The sequence below is a fragment of the Heliangelus exortis genome, chromosome 1, assembly GCF_036169615.1.
Source record: "Heliangelus exortis chromosome 1, bHelExo1.hap1, whole genome shotgun sequence".
In the NCBI taxonomy this organism is placed as follows: Eukaryota; Metazoa; Chordata; class Aves; order Apodiformes; family Trochilidae; genus Heliangelus; species Heliangelus exortis.
In genome coordinates this window covers 18,975,968-18,997,468 of record NC_092422.1, presented here as the reverse complement: position 1 = coordinate 18,997,468, position 21,501 = coordinate 18,975,968, and the positions used below count along the sequence as shown (strand labels likewise).

Here is a 21,501-nt window from a genome sequence, read left to right as displayed (position 1 = left end):
TGAAAAAAAATAATATTGTAATATAACTTTACAAGACATGAATAGCAATTCTCCTGTCTCTGAAACACCTAGTCAAATTTGTTTCAGGTTTCCTGAAGATAAGCTATTCTACCATCAGGTCACATATGGAAAATATCAGACTGACTTATGACATTTTTACAGAAATGTACATTTCAGTCATGAGATGCCAGAAAGCTAATTTCTCTGTAATAAAACAGTACTGATATTTGTAAGCTAGTGATGCTATTAGCTGTATTTAAATTAGCTGTCACTCCTTAAGACTTCTGTGAAAGGTTTATACAATATTCCAGCTGCTTTCTATCACAGTGTCCAAAATGGTAAAGAGGATTATGAGATGCTGTGTGGTTACTGCAAATCAGAAAAAATCCTGAAATAAGATGGGCATATATGTTGGAAAAGAATCAAATATTTAGGATTGGTTTCACTTTTTATATATGTTTAGCTACCAGTTACCTCATACACATATGCACCTTCAAAGGTTGCTTTGCATTAGTAATAAATTTTGTTATATAAAGTAACCAAATAAAAATTACAGAAAAACTTAACAGCTTGAAAAACATTATCTGGAGTCTGACAGCTTTCAAGTAACAAAATACTGTAAACAGAAAGAAGAAAGTGACACCAGTAAGTTAAAATTCCATCATGTAAACAGAGGAACTAATGTGGAACTGAAAGTCATCCAAAAATTCCTTTCAAGTTAAAATGCTACATTTTTGTTTAATGAAATAATGCAAAAAAACCCCCCAAAACAAACCAACCCAAAAAACTCCAGCAAGGCTGCAACAGTGGGAATTTTTCTCTTTTGCCACCAGTAAATGTGTTTTACAGAATACATATGTAGCCAGCAAGCTTCCAGCCCCCTCCTTACTTTCAATCATGTCTTTTGTCACCTTACAGTAATTCCCTGCAGATTTCTAGTATCCCATTGGCTTTCCTCTGAAGTATTGCCCTTGCATACTGCAAATACCCATTAGAACCACAGGAAAGTTTAAATAATCACAGATCCTAATTTTGTAAGTGTAAATAAGAAGATTTATACCAAATCTTACTTCTCCTATACCAGATACTTTTAACACCAGGAAGACTGAAATAGCACCACACATTTTATCCCTTAAATAGCAACTTTCATTAATGAAACAATATACCATATAGATTTAAAGAGGGAGATTCAGCTACAGTCTAGGACATTGGCATTTAATTCTCAAAGAAACAATTCTGTTAACATACAGAAGCAAAATAATTTTTGAAAAATACAGAAATAAGAAAACCATAAAGGAAGCTCAGTGATCAGTCTTTGTGGAAATAGTCAAAGAGATGCAGAACTTCTTTAAACAAACAAAATTTAAGGCTGGTAACGTATGAAAATGAAAATTTTCACATGAAAATTTAATGTTTTTACTATCATATGCTACAAGTATTTGTCTCAACAAGCATACTCTTCACTTGTATTCCCCACCTCAGCAAAAACTGTTTATTGCCTAGTTTGAGATATTTTTTTATATTTGAAACCACTACCACTGAAATCAGTATCTCAAAACACAGCCCATGACAAAATGTAGCAATTTTAGTCCCAAGTGCAGGTTTATTTCAAATGCCCATAATGTTACAATCAAACTGTAGATATTTCCTCTGCTGTGACTTTCTCAACAAAACATTTCTGCTTCATTGAAGCAAAGAATGCATTTATTTCCTGGAAGATGTAGAAGCTAGTTTCCCAAGCTCCACATGAATGGTTTATCATCCCAGTCCTGTCCCCCCTTCCCATGCTCATTGCTTTATATCACGATGACAAGCAGAAATAGTCCTGGAGAAGGAAAAATTAGTTTGACTGGACATACTGTGCTATTATTATTATTTAATATGGCAGGGCAGATTAAAAAAAAAAAAAAAAAAAAAAAAAAAAGACTGAACTCTTCCTTTGCTGCTGGTTTGGCTGTAAAATGCTTTGGGTGCCTAGGTCTTCATTTCATCTCCTCAACTCCCACAGTTTATTCAAATTTAACTATTTCGACAGCCACATTCTAGGCTGACTTTGCACATGACAGAGGAACATCACTGACTGTAGGCAAGTCCAGAAAGGAATAGTCATGTGGAAGTGTTAGGAACTATTTTTTAATACAGCCCAAAGAAGTTCAATGTCACAGGTCACAAACCTCCTTTCCAGAGGACTGAACAATACAACAGGAACCATGTGTAAGAACAGCTGACATAGAATTATTTTATCAGCTTGGCTTGAATTGTCATCTACCATTGTCTTATGACTGAAAGAAGATGAAGAGTATGGTTTCTAATGTTTTTTAGTTTATTTGATAAGACAGGCTATCTAAAAATATAATCAAAGATTATGCTTGATCAAAGATATCTTTGGAAAATCTACTCTTTATCCCAGCCTTTACCACATCTATCCTTCAGCTGTGCCACCACAAGTATTTTGGGGGTTAACAAACTTCTCAGTTTTAAAAATAACCTTAAGGTTTACTGTAATTCTTTTTATAATGATCTCTTTTACTGAAAAGTTTCAGTAACAGTTGAATCATAACTATTGGGCAGCACAACACTGCCCTGAGCAGACTGGAGAAAGAACTCTGCAAGCCTAAATCGGTGCTGAGAAAAAAAGAACAACTGAATTGTATCTATGTCACACTTTGTGTGCTGAGCAGCTACCATTGTGGGACATCCTATGGTACCTTCCATTTAAGAAATTACACCTTTGATTGATTGGGTTTTGACTCTATTTTCCACTTCAAAGGGGTCTTTTTCTGTCATTCAGTTGAGAAAAAATTGTCTTCAGGTGAGAAATACGTCTTTGGTTTAGAAAGTGAGGATGGTAATTTTAAAAACATGCTTTAATTTCTAATCTAATGTTTAGATGCTGACCCTATATATAGGATTGGTATTTACAGTTTATTCACCTGAACTAAGAAAATTAAAATATAACTATATCAGTGTGTATTTACTTTTTTGACATCCTAAAAATACACATAAGTCATTGTGTCCCCTTAAAGTTTACACAAAGGTGGTGATAGCAATTCTCCTGGCCTGTAGTACTCTCTTTACTTGTTCATTACAGAATCCTTTCAACTTTGCCTCTAGCAATTCACAGACTCATTTTTCCATGAGTAAATATTTAAACCAGATCTGTTTTAAAATGTCTACAGAAAGAAAGAAGATAAAAGCAAGTATTTAGATTTATAGCTAACCGGGTAATAATCAACTGCTACTAGAGCTGAAAGAGCTTCATCCATGTCTCAGCTTCAACATGAACCTTTAGTGCAGGTAGGGGGCTGTGAGCCTTTGTGCCCTTATGATAATGCTCTTAAGCAAACAAAAGATTGCCACACACCTCACAGGACAATTAATTCATTGACACAGGACATTTAAACTTTTCCTTTTCATCTGTAATATAAGAGCTGCACTAATATTTGACTTTCTGTTTCACAGTGGAAAGAGAAGGATAAGAAAAGCAGAGAATTAGAACTTAAGTCCTCTGACCACTGAGAACTTGCCTCATACACCTAAAGGTCTGTCCCCATTTAACTTAAACATCTGAACTATCAAAATATATTAATTACTGAAATAAACAGCTAACATTTTCAGCACTGGGTGGAAAAAGCTTGTTTTCACAAACCATTATTTAGACTTCCTTGCAGAATCATGTTTTTGACTTATTCTTAAAACTGAGATATTTGCATCTTTTTGATGCTATTGTAGGAATAACTACCTAGGCTGCTCTGGGGAAGGTGTGGACACCCTCCTAAACTGAGACAGCTTGTATTATAGACCTGAAGAATCAATATACAACTTCCAAACAAAAGCCTTTGGAAAACCACAGTGACATGTTAATTGTACTCTGCGGTAGCATTTCTTTGTTATTTAAGTTATTTAAGACTTTATTGACTGATTAGTATGTAAACAAAGAACATTTTAATGATTTCAAACTTTCTATTATTGTTTTGTTAAAGATGGAAATATTTCACCAATTATCACAATTTGCCGCCAGAAATATGAAAATACTTGTAAACACTTCTGCTGTTATTTAGTCAAAACGTTTTGTGTCATAGCCATGATACTAGGGAACAAAAAAAATGCTGCAATCTGGATTTCCCATTGCAGCTTCTTACTGAGAAAATGTTTTTCTCCACTGGAGTGCCTGTTGCCCACTTAAAATTAGTAGTAACTTCCTAATGGTTCAGTTTAGGACCCAAGCTCAAGCTCAATTAGAAAGGCCAAATCACTAGAAAAAAAAAATTTCTATACTACAAAGATAGTTAAAAATTTTTAAAATTTACTTTCTAGGCTTACATTATACAGTGGAAGGAGTAACTCCTACAAACACTAACTTGATTGATTTTGTTTTTAATAGAAATCTGATTTACCAGTTTTCAATGTCACAATCTTTAATAAAAAAAAATATTCTGATTCAGAGGTATATAATGAATTTCAAACCGTAAGACAAACGCATGACAAACCACATAACACCCCTAGTATTAAAGATATTATTTTATGATATGTATTCAAAATACTGAGAATCTAGTTTTGTAAGTTTATTTTCCAAAAGGCACTATAACCAAACCGAGAGACTTTCTCCCTTGAAAATTACTATCTAAGCAATATATGAAATGCTGAAGAATTACTATTTCATTAAATCTAATACTATATAAAACTATTTAAAAGTATAATTTTAACAAACAGAGGAGTTTCCATAATGATATTTTAATTTAACACAATTAAATGTTTTACAAAAAACAGCGTGGCCTTATTAAAGTAGTGTGAAGTAAAGCATTTCAGGAAACTGACAATTCACTCTTTCTGTAGATAATTGTTTCTGTTTGGAACAAGGGAAAAAAACCTCCCAAAACATAACTTCCCTCTTACAGAAACATACAAGTAAACCCAAGGTTTTCCACAAGATTTTGTTGAAACAATTATATTTTTCACATTACAAAATATACACTAATAAATGCAAGAGGAATAATTTAATCCTTTGATTGGATTAAAAAACTTGATAGGATGTAGACTCATATAGTATATAGTATGCATAGACTCATAGTAGTCTCATATCAGTTCTCTCCTTTTAATGAGTTTAATCCTCTCCTTGGCCAAAACCAAATAGAGAAACTGATTACTCATTTCCTTCTTAGTGTATACAGTACTATAAAGATATTTATCTATATTGTTCTCTCTCATTGTAACCTTTACACAAAAGTTATTTTTAAAGGTAACAATAAATTACCTCTTTGGGGTGTCAGAAAAGAATTCATGTTCACTGAGGCCTATCTGATAGCAGGCAGAAGGTCTAGAAAAAGTACCTTTCTTTTGTCATCAACACAAACCAGAACTTTAATATGACAACATCAGAAATGGACTGAAGATTCCCTTATCATATGGTATGATGGGAATGTTTGTCCTCAAGTGACTGCTTATGTGAGGGAATTTTGCAATTTCAGCTGGACCTGCTGAAATATATTAACAAAATAATATACTAACAAGGAAATGAGCCTTTAAAAGAATTCTTCATAACTGTGACCGTCTTCTTTTTTTTTTTTTTAAAGCTTTCTAGTTAAAAAAGAAAACATTCTAAAGCGAAAAAGTTAATCCCACTCCAACAGAAGGAAAAGAGGACTTACAGTGAGGCTCATAGGGAGGAGGAGGATCACCACAAGGAACACACTCCATGTCTTGAAACCCTCCAAGCTTTGTTTTCCTATAAAATCTAGAAGACAAAGGAATGAAAAAAACAGTTAATCAAATCCAGCCATTTTTCCTCACAAACTTAATCAGGTCTTTTAACAAAATCCTCTAACTGCAGACTTCTGTCAATCTATCCCAATACAAACTACTAGGAAATAGCAGAAAATAAAAGTAAGCAAAAGCACAGTAGATATTAATAATACAGCAGTAGCTCTAGAGTACCTTGAAAAATTCTAAGTCTATTAGTCCAACTGCATAATCACTATAATCTGATATTCACAAATGAAATAAACAATCCTGCAGATTTCAGAAGAAATCAATATCCTGTTTCACATAGATCACAACATACAAGTATGATGAACTTATATTACACAATCTTATTTACACCTTAAAAAAACCCCAAACAACTGATTAATCTACCTAAGTCTTCCAAAAGAAACAAGATATTACAAGGTGATTATCACCACTAAGAATATATAATGGACCAGATGTTAATGCTTTTCACTTAAAATCCCTAAGATACCCTCTATCTCGGAGAAGGAAAAATCACTCATAAATTAGTTCATTTCTGTACTTGTACAGAAGGACATGCCCCTCAAAATGTTTTAACATGCAGTGTGATAAGATGCTCAGAAAACAAGATAATAACAGTAAAAATGGCTTTTCAGAACTTTATTGTAACAAACCAACAATCTCTCTCTGACTTTGTCATCCAGGAAGATTTTCATCTCCAACCAAAATCACAACATGCATGGACTCTAAATACAAATTATCAAAGTGACTACATGAGTCCCAATGTATGTTATCCAATTCCTCACTTAGTTTTCATATTCTTATTTAAATGTGTAATTTAAAAATTCTAAATATAAGTACTTCAAAGTGTGACAAAAAAAAAGGTATCACAAACAGAAGTATCACCTAGTTTAGATAAATAACAGCAACAGATGAATGATAAAATAAACCTCTAAAGCAAACTAACCAGCCAGCTACTTATTCCTAAAGAAATCAATGCAAGATAATAAAAAAAAAAGAAAAAGAAAAAAAGAAGAGAAAAAGGAAAAAAGAAAAAGGAAAAAAGAAAAAGGAAAAAAGAAAAAGGAAAAAAGAAAAAGGAAAAAAGAAAAAGGAAAAAAGAAAAAGGAAAAAAGAAAAAGGAAAAAAGAAAAAGGAAAAAAGAAAAAGGAAAAAAGAAAAAGGAAAAAAGAAAAAGGAAAAAAGAAAAAGGAAAAAAGAAAAAGGAAAAAAGAAAAAGGAAAAAAGAAAAAGGAAAAAAGAAAAAGGAAAAAAGAAAAAGAAAAAAGGCTGTCATGCCCAAGCAAGCATTTTACTCTAAAGACCAGGAACCTTACTATTGAGCTTATGTTTGAAAAGTTTACTGACTACAGTGTCAGGCAGAAGCCTACACTCCTAAAACAGGGAATAACAGTAACACCAAATGACAAAATAGGAGTTTAGAATGTTGTATTTCAATTTTTTATGAGATATGAAATCCTCTAAAGAACTTGCCTATAATGGCTCCTTAATCAAGCAGGTCTGTTTTTCTTTTAATCAGTCCTGAGTACACATGTTACAATCAATAGCTGTGGTCTGTTCAAGATGAGTACATAAACATGAGTACAGTTTTCCTGTAGTGGTAGTGGGACATTAAATAAAAGGTACTAACTCTACTGATTGGGTACTACTGGCAGTGCATTTGCTGTTAAAGCATGAACACTGTATCAGCTAAAGCAAACAGCTTTCCAACTGCTCAAGAAACTCAGGCTTTAACAATGTGAACAGAGAGGGATTCATAGGCTTGAAGACCCCAGAGGCCACTGTGATCATTTACTCTGAATGAAACGGATTAATATTTGTTTTCAGCTCACATGCCCCCAGTAGCATTTTGAAGCTGAAAAATGGGAATGGCATGTTTAAAACCCATGCACAACAGAAATAAATATGATTACTGAGAGGTAAAACATTAGCTAAATCATTTGGTTTGACTAGCTATATCCTCCATGTGCTTAGGCAGCAGCTAAAGTGATGGGCAGGTATGAGGGGTGGCATGTTCTACTGTTCTGTTCCACAAAAACTCCAGACTAAATGACTTCTGAATCCTCTATGACTCCCTCCCTCTCCATATTTCCAGCTTTGCTGCCACTAAAAGGAGATCGTGGCAACAGCTCTTTTTTTTAACAAGTACTCAACTTGTGTATCTAGAATGCATTCTAGACTACAATACTGAGAAGCATTCCCAGGTCCCTCAGTTTAGATTTAGCCTTAATTCATGCTCTATTCTGGCTTCTTTTTTCCTTTCTCATCTTCCAAAATTTGGCTTACATTGTTTACACCACAAGAAGAAATTTTTCTCCCTGCTTACAGCAGAAAGAGCCCTACCATATTTGCAGTAAGAGCATAAATTAATCTACCATGTGGCTGCAGGTAGTATCTAAAGTGGCTGAGAGTAACATCCAACACCTGTGGCTGCACCTCTTTATACTGTGACCTAAAATATTAGTTACCAAAGCTTTAGTAAGTGTTTTTTTAACTAAAAGATCTCACTTCTGGCTTGAAACAAGTAACTGTAGGAGCTTCAGTGTTCAGGTATTTGATTAAAACAAAACAAAATAAAAACAAACAAACAAACAAAAAGTACATATATATATAAATAAAGGTCTGAGATATATAGGAACCAAATGAACATATCACCTCCGAAACATATACCATGAAAATACAAAGGCTGTTACAAAATCAATTCTCAGCCTACTCTGAAACTACCAATCCACAGTTCAAAAAAGCATCAGAAATGCCTTTAAACAAATTCATGTCAGATATTTACAATAGTGAAACTTGGACAAAATGTAAATAATAGCCTCTTAGAGATCATAATACTAGCAACAGAGATCTGGGAAGACTGAAAAGCAAACTAAGGCCTTGATTTATAACAGTAGTTTCTGTGAGTCTCCACACAGTTATAATTTGTTCCAAAACAATTATTTCATATCCATTTATGATTCTCAGCCAGGATCATGCTCTATACATTTCTGAACATGGTGAAGGAAATTCAGGAATATAAACCACAGCCACTACTTTTGACTTAAACATATATGCGTATGACAATTACTAAACATTGACCTCAGGAAGGGAAAATAAGCAACGAAATAAGGTGATCAGTCTTCAAGAAGGTTTCCAACATTAGGTTTCCAAATATTTAATTCTTTATAACAATAAAGTAAGTCACCAGTAACACTCAATACTTTGAAGTACTTTGCTCAGGTGCTGCAAAGACAATGCTCTCACAGATCAGTTGGGTAATTATAAAATCATTTTTATAGATGAGATAATTAATACTGCAGTTCTAAAATTATGTGCTCAAATCATACAGCAATTGATTATAAGGTCAAGATTAGAACCTAGGACCTTCATACATACATGAAGGATACAATCACTTACCTGGAAAACACAAACGAGCAAATATTAATGCAAACTAGTTTTTAATTTGTTCAAGTCTCATTTTTAAAAATGGACTTACCCAGGCAAACAGTCTCCACATATTGCATTGCTGGTTGCAGAACAGTTGGCCTTCTGGAACCTGTTAACTAATGCACAATCCAGACAAGGCTTGCACTTCTGAAAGCCCCAGTCTTCCTTGAATCTGTTTGGCCTGCATGTCATGCACTGTGCATCCTCCCCATATCCAAATCCACATTCCTGTAGGAATTAACAAGCAATAGCAAGCTATTCAGTCATTGAAAGCATGAACAAGAATGCTGGGATAAAATGAAGACCTAGTGTAATTATTACTGAGAATAGGTCTTTCTAGAGACAAAAGCAATCCTTTCAGCAAGTTCAAATGTGTCTTCCACTGCTAATAATCTCCCTTACTTGTATAAGTAATACTTAGTCATTCACTTTATTCAAGAAACCACTGTGCATTTGAATGATAAAGGGCTTCAAGGACTCCCACAGTTTCATTATTACTAGCTTATGGTAGAATTATTGAGCTGTCTGTTTTTTAATTAGGTCAGTCATGTGAAAGTGCAGAAACTGGGACAAGGGAAGTATAAAGGCACTTGCTCGGTTACAAAAACAGCAAAGAAGCACTTTGATATTAAGGTTCATAGCTAAGGTGAACAAAGTTAATTGCCAAAGAGAGTGCACTGATCTTCAAAGGCTTAGAATTTCTGTTACCAAATAAAACAGAGCTGGTTAATGACCAGTAGCTAGGCATGAAACATTGCTTAGTCACTAAGAATTCCAAAAACTCAACCCACTCCAGTTCTAACAGTTCTTAAACTGCTGGAAAAGTTGAATAGCTATGTGGATCACAGGGAGGCACGATATTTTACAGTACAAGGAATATTGTTATGGTTTGTTATTTATCCAAAATTTAGATTTTAAAATAAATATTTTATATTCATTTGCAAAAGGACACCTGACACAACTGATAGGCTGCAAAGAGAAGCACTTCACCCAACAGTTATGTTGGGGACTGAATTCTACAAACTTATCATCAAGAACTATCTATCAATTCCATTTTTATGTCACTGTGAGAGCTAGCAAGGTAGTAAGATTTACTGCTCCCTTTCCTCATCTGAATATCCCCACAATTTTTTGCAGTTCTTTGGAGTTAGTTTTGATACATTAGTAACTTAACAAAATGACAAGAGGAACACAATAAATTGCCAGAGACTTGCTGGGAAGGGTGTAGCTGAGATATGCACAATATGGGGACCTCCTTGTCCAGGAAGTCTCAATGGAAGGACAGGGCATCTTCCCAGTGGGGAAAAGAAAGGAAATTTTCAACTGGAGCAACTTAAGAAAAGGTTTCCTCCAGTTTCCTCCACAACACATGCATATTCAATGCATATAAACAACCTTTTCCAAAATCACCACCTAAGCAAATCTGCTGTACAGAAAGCTTTGAACCTAAGAAACACATTCAGAACTCCCCAACATTTTGCATTGAGAAAACATCTATGGAACAAGCTCTGTGACTGCCAATACGTACTTCATAGTGTTTCAGATAAATTTTACTGGACATTCTAAGATTTTTCAATTTTCCATTTTGTTAAAAATAATCTTTACTGTTCTCTGAAGAAGAAAAAGCACTCAAGTGCATAGAAAATGAACAAGTCTAAGAAAGCAACTACAAATGAACACTAAAAATAATACTGTTCCTGTGGCTTTAAAACATGGAATTAAAAATTAAAAAATCATTTTTGTTTTGTTTTTTAGCTGAAGTGTATCGTCCTACTATTGACTATTATTCAGATTAAGAAGCAGTCAGACAGCACATTGCAGTAACAACAACAACTAAAAAGGAAACTACAGTTTCATACACTGTCCTCCTGCAAGAGGACACTAACATTGACACTAACAATATTGACACTAATAAAGCTGGTAAGCAAAAGAGGATATAAATGTTTCAGGTTTGTTTCATTTTTTTTCAGTGTTTACTTCAGGCACAGAACACTTTCTACCATTTTATGTCAAATGTACCATTTCTGATAGGAACCAGCACCGAAACAATGGAGGTTCTAGAAGTTCTGTTTTATGTAATCTAATACCAACTGTGTTCAGATTTACAATTTCATTTATGCAATTTTAAGACTTCATACAAAGTAACATGATTATTACCAGGGACTGGAATCATACTAACTTCTGTTAGAAGGTTTTGCTCCTCCTAAGCCTAAATAAACTTTCTCATTGAATCTCATTATTCCTCAACACATTCTTTCTAAATATCTACTTTTCCTGCTTTGATCATCCAAACAACATTCTAGCTCAGTCAAACTGCATACGTTTTTATCTTTTGATAAATCACTTGGAATTAGTCTCTTGCAAGTCCTAGTAAACTTTCAAATATAAGGTTTAAAGTAACTTAATTATAAGTTTTTCTTTCCAGACTACCTTTGAAGTTTTCAATTAAAAACAGGCAAACATCATAAGATAAAGTTAGAATTAAATATCTTCCAACTCACAGGCCCAAACTACTTGAGTAAGTTGTTTCTACCTTTGTCAGATCTGTTTTGCTGTAGCTGGATGTATGGACACATCTTAGAAGTCCTTCACAATGTGGAATGGTTTACTTTAAAGCTATAAAAATAGTGTATACAAGGTAAAGAAACCTTCAGCCCAAGGAATTTACAGTCTCCAAACTTTTAAAAGATGGCTTCTAAATCCTCACCAGGAATTCTAGAGATACAATTCACAACCACACTTTATCTATGTGCTTTTTATGTTCATGTAATACTTGAGGTAGTTAACTGCCTGGCAGGTGCAAATAACTATTTAAGCTTGTAAACCAGGTAGAACTTCGAACAGATCTGTACTCATAATTAACCACATTCCCAAAATTGAAGGATATGATTTAGACAGTGAGTTCAAACCCTTTAGAATCTTGGACTTCACAATTTAGCAGTCCAGCAAAGATAAAAGCAACCAGTGGTAATCTTTTATCAGTGCATGTGTAAAACTGATTTGCACCAATTTTCTTAGTTCTCTATTTACAAAGCTGTCAAGTTATATGGCTGGTGAGATCTGAATAGTTCCCAAGCCCTCTCACCCCTTCTACCCTTCCACCCATATTTTAAAAAGAGGGCTCATCTCCTGTGGCAGTTCACCTCAGGACTGCAGAAAACAACAATAAAACTTACAATTTGAATTAGCTAAATTACAAAAAAAAAAAAATAAATAAATAAAAAAAAATTAATCTTTGTTCCAGGAAAAAAAGGAACACGTAAATACACGTAAATACATGCTATATTTATTTCTCTCATTGTGAAAGAACATTGTGAGTAACATTTGAACCATTATTCCCTTTCCAATTCCCCTTTTCAATGTTACCTACAATTCAAATGCCCTTCCATTTCTGGATATGTTCATTATCACAGTATCATAACATTCCATGACCCTTAATGTATGTATACCCAGAACATTTTTGTTCAGAAGTGGCCTTCACTACAGTATAAAGTGAAATGACTGGTCAAAGCCACCTAAGAAGCTCTAGCAAACTAGCAAACTAAACTTAGAGCTTTGTTTCAAACTGAAAACAATAAAAGCTTACAATAATAGAGATACCTCTTAAAGTATTACCTTGGCAGCGTTAACAGTTTCTTTTGTTATATGCTACACAAACACTGACTCAAAAAGGATGACTAAAACTATAGTAGACTAAAAAGGGTAAAGGAGTTACACGGTATGTTTTTTCTGTAGAAATTGAATGCAATGCAGCAAGTAAATGAACAGTAAATTAGATTTGAAACATTCTTTCAATTAAAATAACCTCAAATTTCATTTAAGAAATACTTTCAGGCATTATTAAGATCATAATCTGCAAGTGCAGTTTAAAATTTGTTTCTAGTTCCACTGATTATCCACAACCTACATAAGTCCCTAGACAGTACAGCACAGAGAAGTTCTACTTAGGCCATGACGATTACAAGAATATTTGGGTATTCTCAAGAAAAAGCCTTCCAGTCATTAAGACATTTAAGACTTTTAATCATCATTGAGACTTTCAATTGATGTCAGGTCATATAACAGGTTGCAGCACTACACTGGTGCTAGGAAATTAACTTTTTAGTAATGCCTTTGAGTATATGGCCTTGTTAAACAGTATACAGTTCTAGCTTCCAAAAGTTCAGTAGGCTGTGGATCAAGCTCATCTAGTCTCCAGTAACCATCTGTCTCTATAAGCAGAAGTCCCTGAGCAGGACAAGCTGCCACAGTATGCATTATGCAATATCCAACAAATGTCAGATTTAGCTGCTGTGGCAAAAGTTAGTGTCACAAAAGTTTCATGCTCACTAAGATTTGACATGCCTACATGCAGCATGTAGAAGACTGACCCAGAAACATGTGTTAGCCTCCCCTTAGATGAGGTAGGGCAGGCTTTCTCCCCAGCATCTTGAAGAGATAAAAAGTGACTGCTAACCATGGTAGCAGCTGCTCTTGGTAACTTCACAGGGACAAGATGTCAGACATGAGACACCACTTTGATGTTCTGCATGACAACTGGTACATTCAGGAGTAAATTCACACAGTACCTTCCTGTTTAACTCACAATTCCTTTTCTGAGCCAACATGCAGGTCTCCTTTTCCTCCATCATATACCTGGAGCAAGGCAGCACCCTATGACACATAGCCCTGTCCCACAGGCTCTCTGTACAGCAGCAGTCTCTTGGTCACAGTATTTATCATATATTTGGTGGCAATGCTGGTTTAAGGCATTCTCTGCTTCTTCTTCCTTGTCATACATTGTCCTCAACTATATGGATACAACTGCTGATGAGGCTGAGATGTAAATTTAATCATGGGACTGCTCCAGGTTAAGAATGATCAGTTCAGTAATCTGTTCCACAGTACACATCTACTCTGTACAAATCTACTGTCAGCATAACTGCACAGGCAGGGCACTGTGGAAAGAACTTAGGATGCCAAGGCTGTCATTTCAGAGTTCCTGAACTACAACCTCAGAAGTGATCTGTTGACAAAACAACCTAGAATTGCAGTAAAAATTTTAATTTGCAACTTAGCTTGATGAGGATGAGATAAGGAGATAAGGATTGCTTTTTCAAATATGACTAAAAATAATACAGGGAAACTATAGAAAGTTACAGAGGTGTTTTATTTTGGAAAAAAAACAAACTATGGTGAAATAACTGGAAGGACTCTCATTTTTGTACTGGAATATTTTCAAGAAAAGGTTGAAGCTCAAACTAACCCAGTTTATTTTTTCTGCATTAATTGTGATTTATATCAATTTGAATCATAGAAAGGTTTTATTTGTACAAACACATCACGGGTAAAAAAAAGACAAAAAAGGCTTTTACTGTCAAGCCACACCAGTGATTATTCAGGCACTGGCAACTTAAGGCCACTTGAAGAATGGAAGATACTAAACCACTTGCTTGCCCATGCAGGGGGGCTGGAACTAGATGATCTTTAAGGTCCCTTCCAACCCTAGCCATTCTATGATCCTCTGATTGTGTTTCATATTAAATAAATAATGCTGAGCCACGTGAAGCAAACACATCCTTCTGAATTGGTCTCCCACCCCAGAAGACAGTCCTGCTTAAAAAAACCCAACACACTGAACAACAACAACAAAACCCCAAACAAAACCCACACACACTCAAAGTCAAGCTTTTTCAGTAGTTCAAAGGCTTCATAAACATTACCAGGAACACATGTTTACAAGAAGAAAAGGATAAACAGATTTTTCTTTCTTTTTTCTAGAGTTTACAAATAGAAGCAAACAGGAGAAACAGCTTTCAAACCCTTCCCCATCAATTCTAAATTGTTGATACTATAAGAAAGAAGGCTTTCTTAGTATGGTGATATCTTAGAAGTACTTTATAAAAAATACAATTAACATAATGATCAACAGATTTTAGTTCTAAATTAATGCAACACCTGCAGTGCTGCTGTTAGAATAGTTAATAGAAAACCAGAAAGCAGAAGCTGAAGGTATATTATTTTTTTCAGCAAAGGCCGAATAGTCTAGATTCAATCTAATTACATGGAATAAGGCTCAACTTTGTTGTCTTGTGGGGTTTTTTGTGGTATTTTGTTTGGTTTGGGATTTTTGTTGTTTTTTCTTCTTGGTTTTGGAGGCTTTTTTTGTTTGTGTGATTCATGCTATAAAGGGTGTCTGAAGTGGCAGACAGGAAGGTCAATCCAATAGACAGAGCATGAGTTTGCAACTAAATCTAAACACTCATCATAAGAAAGCCCAGGTTTGGAGCAACCTTGAAAGAACATCTGACCCAACATTCCACAGGACATGGAGCTTGAGCTGAGCTTATCTAGCACCCTGTCCAAATGCATCCTAAAAACTTTTAGTGTTGGAGATTCTACCACATTTTCCACTGTGTTTCCAGTGAATGATATTCCTCCCTGTTATTCAACTACAGCATAATTGTATCACTGCTTCCTCACACGTAAAAAAACCAAGCAAACAAAACTCCCCCTGGGTTGCAAATTACTTCAAGTATATCATTAAATCCCTTTTCCTTTTGTGTTTCCTTTGACTTAACATTCTGTGTTGCTTCAAGCTGTAGTTTAGCAAAGCTACTCTCCACCATATTTCAGCAAAAGCTGCAGCACCACATCCTTCACTATTCACAGAAAATGGTACCTATACAAAGGAAATAATGCTTCCACTCACATTTAAGTTTGAGCAAAATCTGTTCAGTTACTTCAGTTCTAGTGCAATGGAAAAAGTAGTATTTGAAAGCCTATTCATGCCTGGAGAAGTAATTGCTTATATGTTGAAATTAATTGAGCAACCATATTTTCAGAAAAAAATAGTCCTAGGAATCAAGACCATCAGTTTGTAAGCAAAATACAGTCAAAGAAATAACTTGGATAGTGTACTATTGCAAATTGTAAAGTATTTTAGCATTTCTTTATTAAACTGAAAAAATCCATTTATTTATGCTACATCAATGAATATCATACTGCTTTAGTCTGTTATAAAGTGCCATATTTACAAGTGCATTTATAAATTAAAAACCCCAAAACCTTTCAGTCCTTAAATTTAAAGCCAATCTGAAAAAAACCCCAAAACTTCCAAACAGAAATATATCCACATCATCAGTCATCTTCAAATCTCTACTTCAACAGCATTAAACCTTAACTAATACTGTCTAACACAGAAAGTGTGAAAATAATTATTTTTGTTAGTGTAATGAACACTAGTTACAGAGGGTGAAGGAAGAGGAAAAACGTCATCCAATTTCAGTAGATCTCTTATGCCACCAAAAACCACAGTACTGGTGCTTTTTTGGAGCTGAATATAGTAAGAAATACAAAGCCACAAATTGAAAGCTTCTTTTCCCCCTGTTGTTTAAACATTCATACACACCCGACTTAGTAATGCTTCGTGATAAAAAAAATACAAAATAACATTTCAAATTTCATAAAACACATAAAATACTTGCCTACAAAAGCATTCCTGAAAATTCAATTTCAGTCCTCCTAAATATTACCCTAAACTCAATCTTTATCATCCTTTTATCACTATCAGTAAGGGCACAAAACACAATTTGCCTTTCTATATGTAAAGGCACTGACTGGGCAGGACAGCTACTTCTCTGTTGCATTATGTCCCTACTGGGCCACAGTTTTATGCTCTAACATTGGACAAGATGGAGACATAGTAGCTGGACACTAAATTACCTTATGCATGAGTTTGCTCACTCTTGATGACAGCAGCTTCCACCCTCTCGTTATTGCCTGACCATCTTCACACCTCTAGCATGGCACATATGCTCCCCCAAACCATCCCATCTCCCCATGACTCAACTCATTCTGTTCTCTCTCCCACCTCTAGTGATCAAGTTAGTGAACACCACCATATCCTCCCCCCTCTTGTTTTAGCTGTATCTTCCTTTATTGTTCTCAATCCTTGCTCATACACAGCACCTATTTTCTCTGTGTTGAAAGCAACAAAGATCCCCCCCATGGCTTGCATTCAGACTTGGAATTTTGCTGGAAATTTTGCCAGGTTAATTTTTTACTTCTACTGAAGCCCAGTCCATAACTACAGTCACCATTAATCTCCATTGATTCATTTGTGCATTCATAAAAAACTGCTAATTCCAAAATCTTTATGGAGCCTTTCTTTTGTAAGAAATACAGATGTTCTAAAAGAAAAAAACATTTACATAAAACTCATTGTAACAATCATTCCTTCTCTGTGGTATTAACAAGGACTTCTTACAGGTGTTCTACATATTATTATATTTTTTTTTTGCCCTAAACTATCTCAATTACTTTAGACAGCATAGAGATACGGATGAGGTTTATGGCATTTTTAATAAGTTGCAAAACAAAGAAATCGATCCTCACATGAAATTAGCTTCCCAACACCAGTCACCAAGCTGGTGAGAACACAGCAATCACCAATCTCCAAGCTGTTCTAAGAAAAGCAACTCAATTATCACTTGGATCCTATTCTGTATTCACGTGTTTATGCCATTATTTTTCTTATAAACAATTATGCTCAGTCAAGTCATTGTACAGAAGATACTTAAACACTGTCTATAGTGGCTATTTCATCTAAAATCCAGAACTGATTCTGAATGTTGGCACCTTTTCAGTCATCTGCATCAGTTATTAGTTTCAAGTTGGACCTCTACACATTGAAGTTATTTAGCCTAAATTCCTTGTATTTTTCCCCCTTTGTAGCACTAGCTCACCTTTAAAAAAAAAATTTAATTGGAAAGCCCATACCCAAATCCTCTAATGGTATTGCATCATCATTTTCTGAACTGAATATTTTAAATAAAGAGAGCACAAAAACATGGTGCTTGAAAAACTATACAAGGTTCAAATGGCAACATAATAAAAAAAATATTTCACAAAAATATAGGTATCTATTATTTTAACCACATACATAAATGCACTTACTGAAAACAAAGTAAACTGAAGAAACCATGATTTGCTTACCTTTGAAAGTTCCATTCCAGGCCCACACTGTTTGCAGAGGATACAGTTTCCAGCATGGTCCCTAAATTCTTGTTCTCTGCAATCTCCAGTCTCACAAATTACTCTACTTAGCTAAAAAAAAAAAAAAAAAAAAAAAAAAAAAAAAAAAAGTAAACTCACTAAAATAAAAGCAATATTTGATTAATTTAATTTATATAAACTCTAAATCTGAGAAATAAAATTCATACTCCTACCTTAAAAAACCCTTTCTGCCCCATAGAAAACTTTATATATGGCAATATAAAATTAATCAACCATCTCCAAATATGGATAAGTGGCCTTAATTTTAAAGAATCTTAGTGACTTGCAAACATTTTACAGTTTTAGAACACCTGCTTGATATTTGACACCTGTATAATGTCAAAACACTTGTTTGCATTTGAGTTTAGGTTCTACATATTACTCAGCATTATGAAAAATGCATATGAACATTTATGGAAGCTGCAGTTTTCATGACAGTAAGCTCCATCACGTTCCATTATACTGCTGTGTTTAGTTACGTTTGTAATTTTCAATTTTTTTCTTGATGCTTTTACAGTTGAATAAATAAACAGAAATCTTGTCCTTTAAACATAAATATTTAGAATTTAAAAGGTCAACCAAACCCCTTAGGAACTTAAAAAATATCCCAAACCAACACGAATACTTTTTATTCTAAATGTCACTATAATTTTATTTTTAATGGGCCCAATCAGAGAGAATTCAATTTCTGCCTTCAAAAGCATTTAAATACATCATCCATCCAAACCAGAAACTAAGATTATGAGAAATACCATAAGCAGTAATATCAGCCATGCAAAATCTCAGTATAATGACTGGTATCCTACCCAGGAACATTAGCATGCTGCCCTGACTGCAAGAGCTCTCCACAACTGTTACTGAATTCTTACTTTGTGTATTAGTCTTTTCAAAAAGACCACAGCCTTTCTGATAGCTATGAAGCATTAATTACCATTAGTTCTAGAGCTTGTCTCTGCAAGTCAGAGTTGAAGTATACTTAGTAGGCAATGCAAGTGTGTACTATGCTATGTTCTGTGGATAAATAGAATACTTAAGACTCCTAAACTATACATCTTAGAATACTGTACTAGAAAATGACCACAACAAATAGCCAAGAATTCCTGACGTCTCTCTGAAATGAAGCAATATTATCTTCGCAGCACTATTTTTAGCTTTCTATTTTTACTATTTTTTTTCTATTTTAACTATTTTCTGTCCTAGTCCAGGCCTTCCATAAAGAGAATCATAAGGTAAAATTTTGTAACTGCATATATGAAGCATGAAGAAATCGTACAAATCAGTTGACCACGCTCAGTTTTAAATTGATAAAATCCATATGTAATTGTCTGTGTATATGTTGAAGAGTTTTAGTATTAGCATTAATGTGTAATACAACAGACTGTGTCCAATACAATTCCTTCAACAGTCATCCTGGGGGAGAGTTAACTTACCAAATATGCTAGCAAAAGTAGCATCTTCATTTTATCTTCTCCCTGCAATCCTTTAATGTCCATTTCTTCCAATTAAAACTTTCAGCCTAGAAAAAAGAAAAATGTAATTATATTTCACATTATTGTTTAAATTGCAAAAGTTGGGTGTCCATAGTAGATTATCTCATTCGGCATGTCAAAACATGCATGTGGTAATGATATTAAAATATTTCAGATGGATTCCTGGAAGCTAAACAACAAACATATGCTTTAAAATTCCTGTTCTTTTCAGAAGACAAGATAATATACAGCAGTCTTCTATAGCCTTAATCCTCAAAAGCAGAAGAGACTGCTATCGGTCTGGCTAAGAGAACATCAATGTTTGTAAAAGCTAGCATCTAACTTTCCTAACATCTTTCTTGCCTGTTAGATGCCCAACTAAGTACATAATCAACAGACAAAAATTAATTTCTTGCAATATGCCACAAAGAAACCAAGCCAGAGCTGACCACTCTCCCGTTCCATGTTGCAATGTGGAGCAGAGCGGGTTCACCCAGTGGCTACGATCACCTCTACTACTTCATTCTATAATGAACTGGAGACATACACTGGCTGTACTACTTATCTAAGGGATATTAACTTCTTCAGAGGTGTTAACATGATTGTTCATGATCTGGTTGGCAAAGACTGTTACAGAGATTTCAAACAGCATAATCAAAATACATTGCACTTCAGACAATTTTTATCGTAATCTCAGAAAAAGAACAGCCTATAAAGCTTTGCATAATTATTGTTAAAGAATGGGTAAAAACCAAATTATTAAAAAAATAAGAAGGAGCGGTATTTCCAACTGTCATGGAAAGCAAGTTCTAATTCTAGTTTTTTTGATTATTAAATCGAAGAACTGCAGCCCCACAATCACTAAGAATATTTTGCTCGGCCAATGAAATATTTTTACTCTGCTTACTTTCCTTTTGTTTATTTGAGTCTTTGTGTCAATTTTTGGTGTTAGACTTTTTGGTTTTGTCAATTACATGGAAATGGAAGTGTAACTTTAGTTCAGAAATCCAAAACGACATAGCAAACAATAATAATAATTAAAACAAAAAATCCAGCTTACATAACGTGCTATTTGAATTTGATCCTAATGTGCATACCTTATATGAGAGTAAAATATACTAATTGCTTTCAGATAGATGTGAAAAACAATGTCAATAACATTTCTGGTCTACTTCAGAGGTTAAGGATTTGTACTTAATTATGGTGTTTTTAAAAGACAAAATAATTTTTTTTTGTCATTTATGAGTAGAAGAGACTGACAAGGAAAGGATGGAACCCCGAATGTAAGGAAAGTAGATCTTGAAAAAGATTTAAGAACAGCTGCAAAATGCTTTACAATGTAGAACTACAAAAAGCAGAACACACTTCCAAAAATATACAACCAGAATAAGCATAAACTATAATTAACATATATTTATTAAAATAAACTATAATTATTAATAATACATGATACTGCATTAATACTGCAATTAATGAATTGTAATCAATAATAAGAAAGTTTAATCCAAGAGCAATACTGATATCTGTTATGATAAATTGTATTTGGAACTGTAATAAGAGCTAAAATCCTTCAGAAAGAGCACTTAATGATGGTAATGGTCTACAGGCCAACGCCAATTATCAGATTATATGCATGTCAACATGGGTAAAAAAGAAGACATATCATCAGGTAATACAAACACATACAGATACAATATTCAATATAACCTGCTTTTTGAAGTCTGAAGGCAAAACAATAAAAAGCAAAAAACAAAAAAACCCGATATCTCAGGATTCTCGATGAACCAAATAAAACAATTGGATGTAAAAAGTACTGTTGAAC

General features: G+C 34.2%; 1 protein-coding gene across 5 annotated transcripts in view; it reads right to left on the bottom strand.

Annotated features, from left to right (window-relative positions):
• The window catches only part of TNFRSF19 (TNF receptor superfamily member 19), a 58,586-nt gene that overhangs the window by 25,547 nt on the left and 11,538 nt on the right, over nt 1-21,501 (bottom strand). For all 5 annotated transcript variants that reach the window (XM_071735881.1, XM_071735900.1, XM_071735917.1 and 2 more), the window contains 4 exons: nt 19,641-19,726; nt 18,151-18,261; nt 9,224-9,402; nt 5,649-5,734 (listed from right to left, as the gene is read on the bottom strand). In XM_071735881.1, coding sequence (XP_071591982.1) covers nt 5,649-5,734; nt 9,224-9,402; nt 18,151-18,261; nt 19,641-19,703 — 439 coding nt within the window. In that variant the 5' untranslated portion in view covers nt 19,704-19,726. The remainder of the gene's footprint in view (nt 1-5,648; nt 5,735-9,223; nt 9,403-18,150; nt 18,262-19,640; nt 19,727-21,501) is intronic.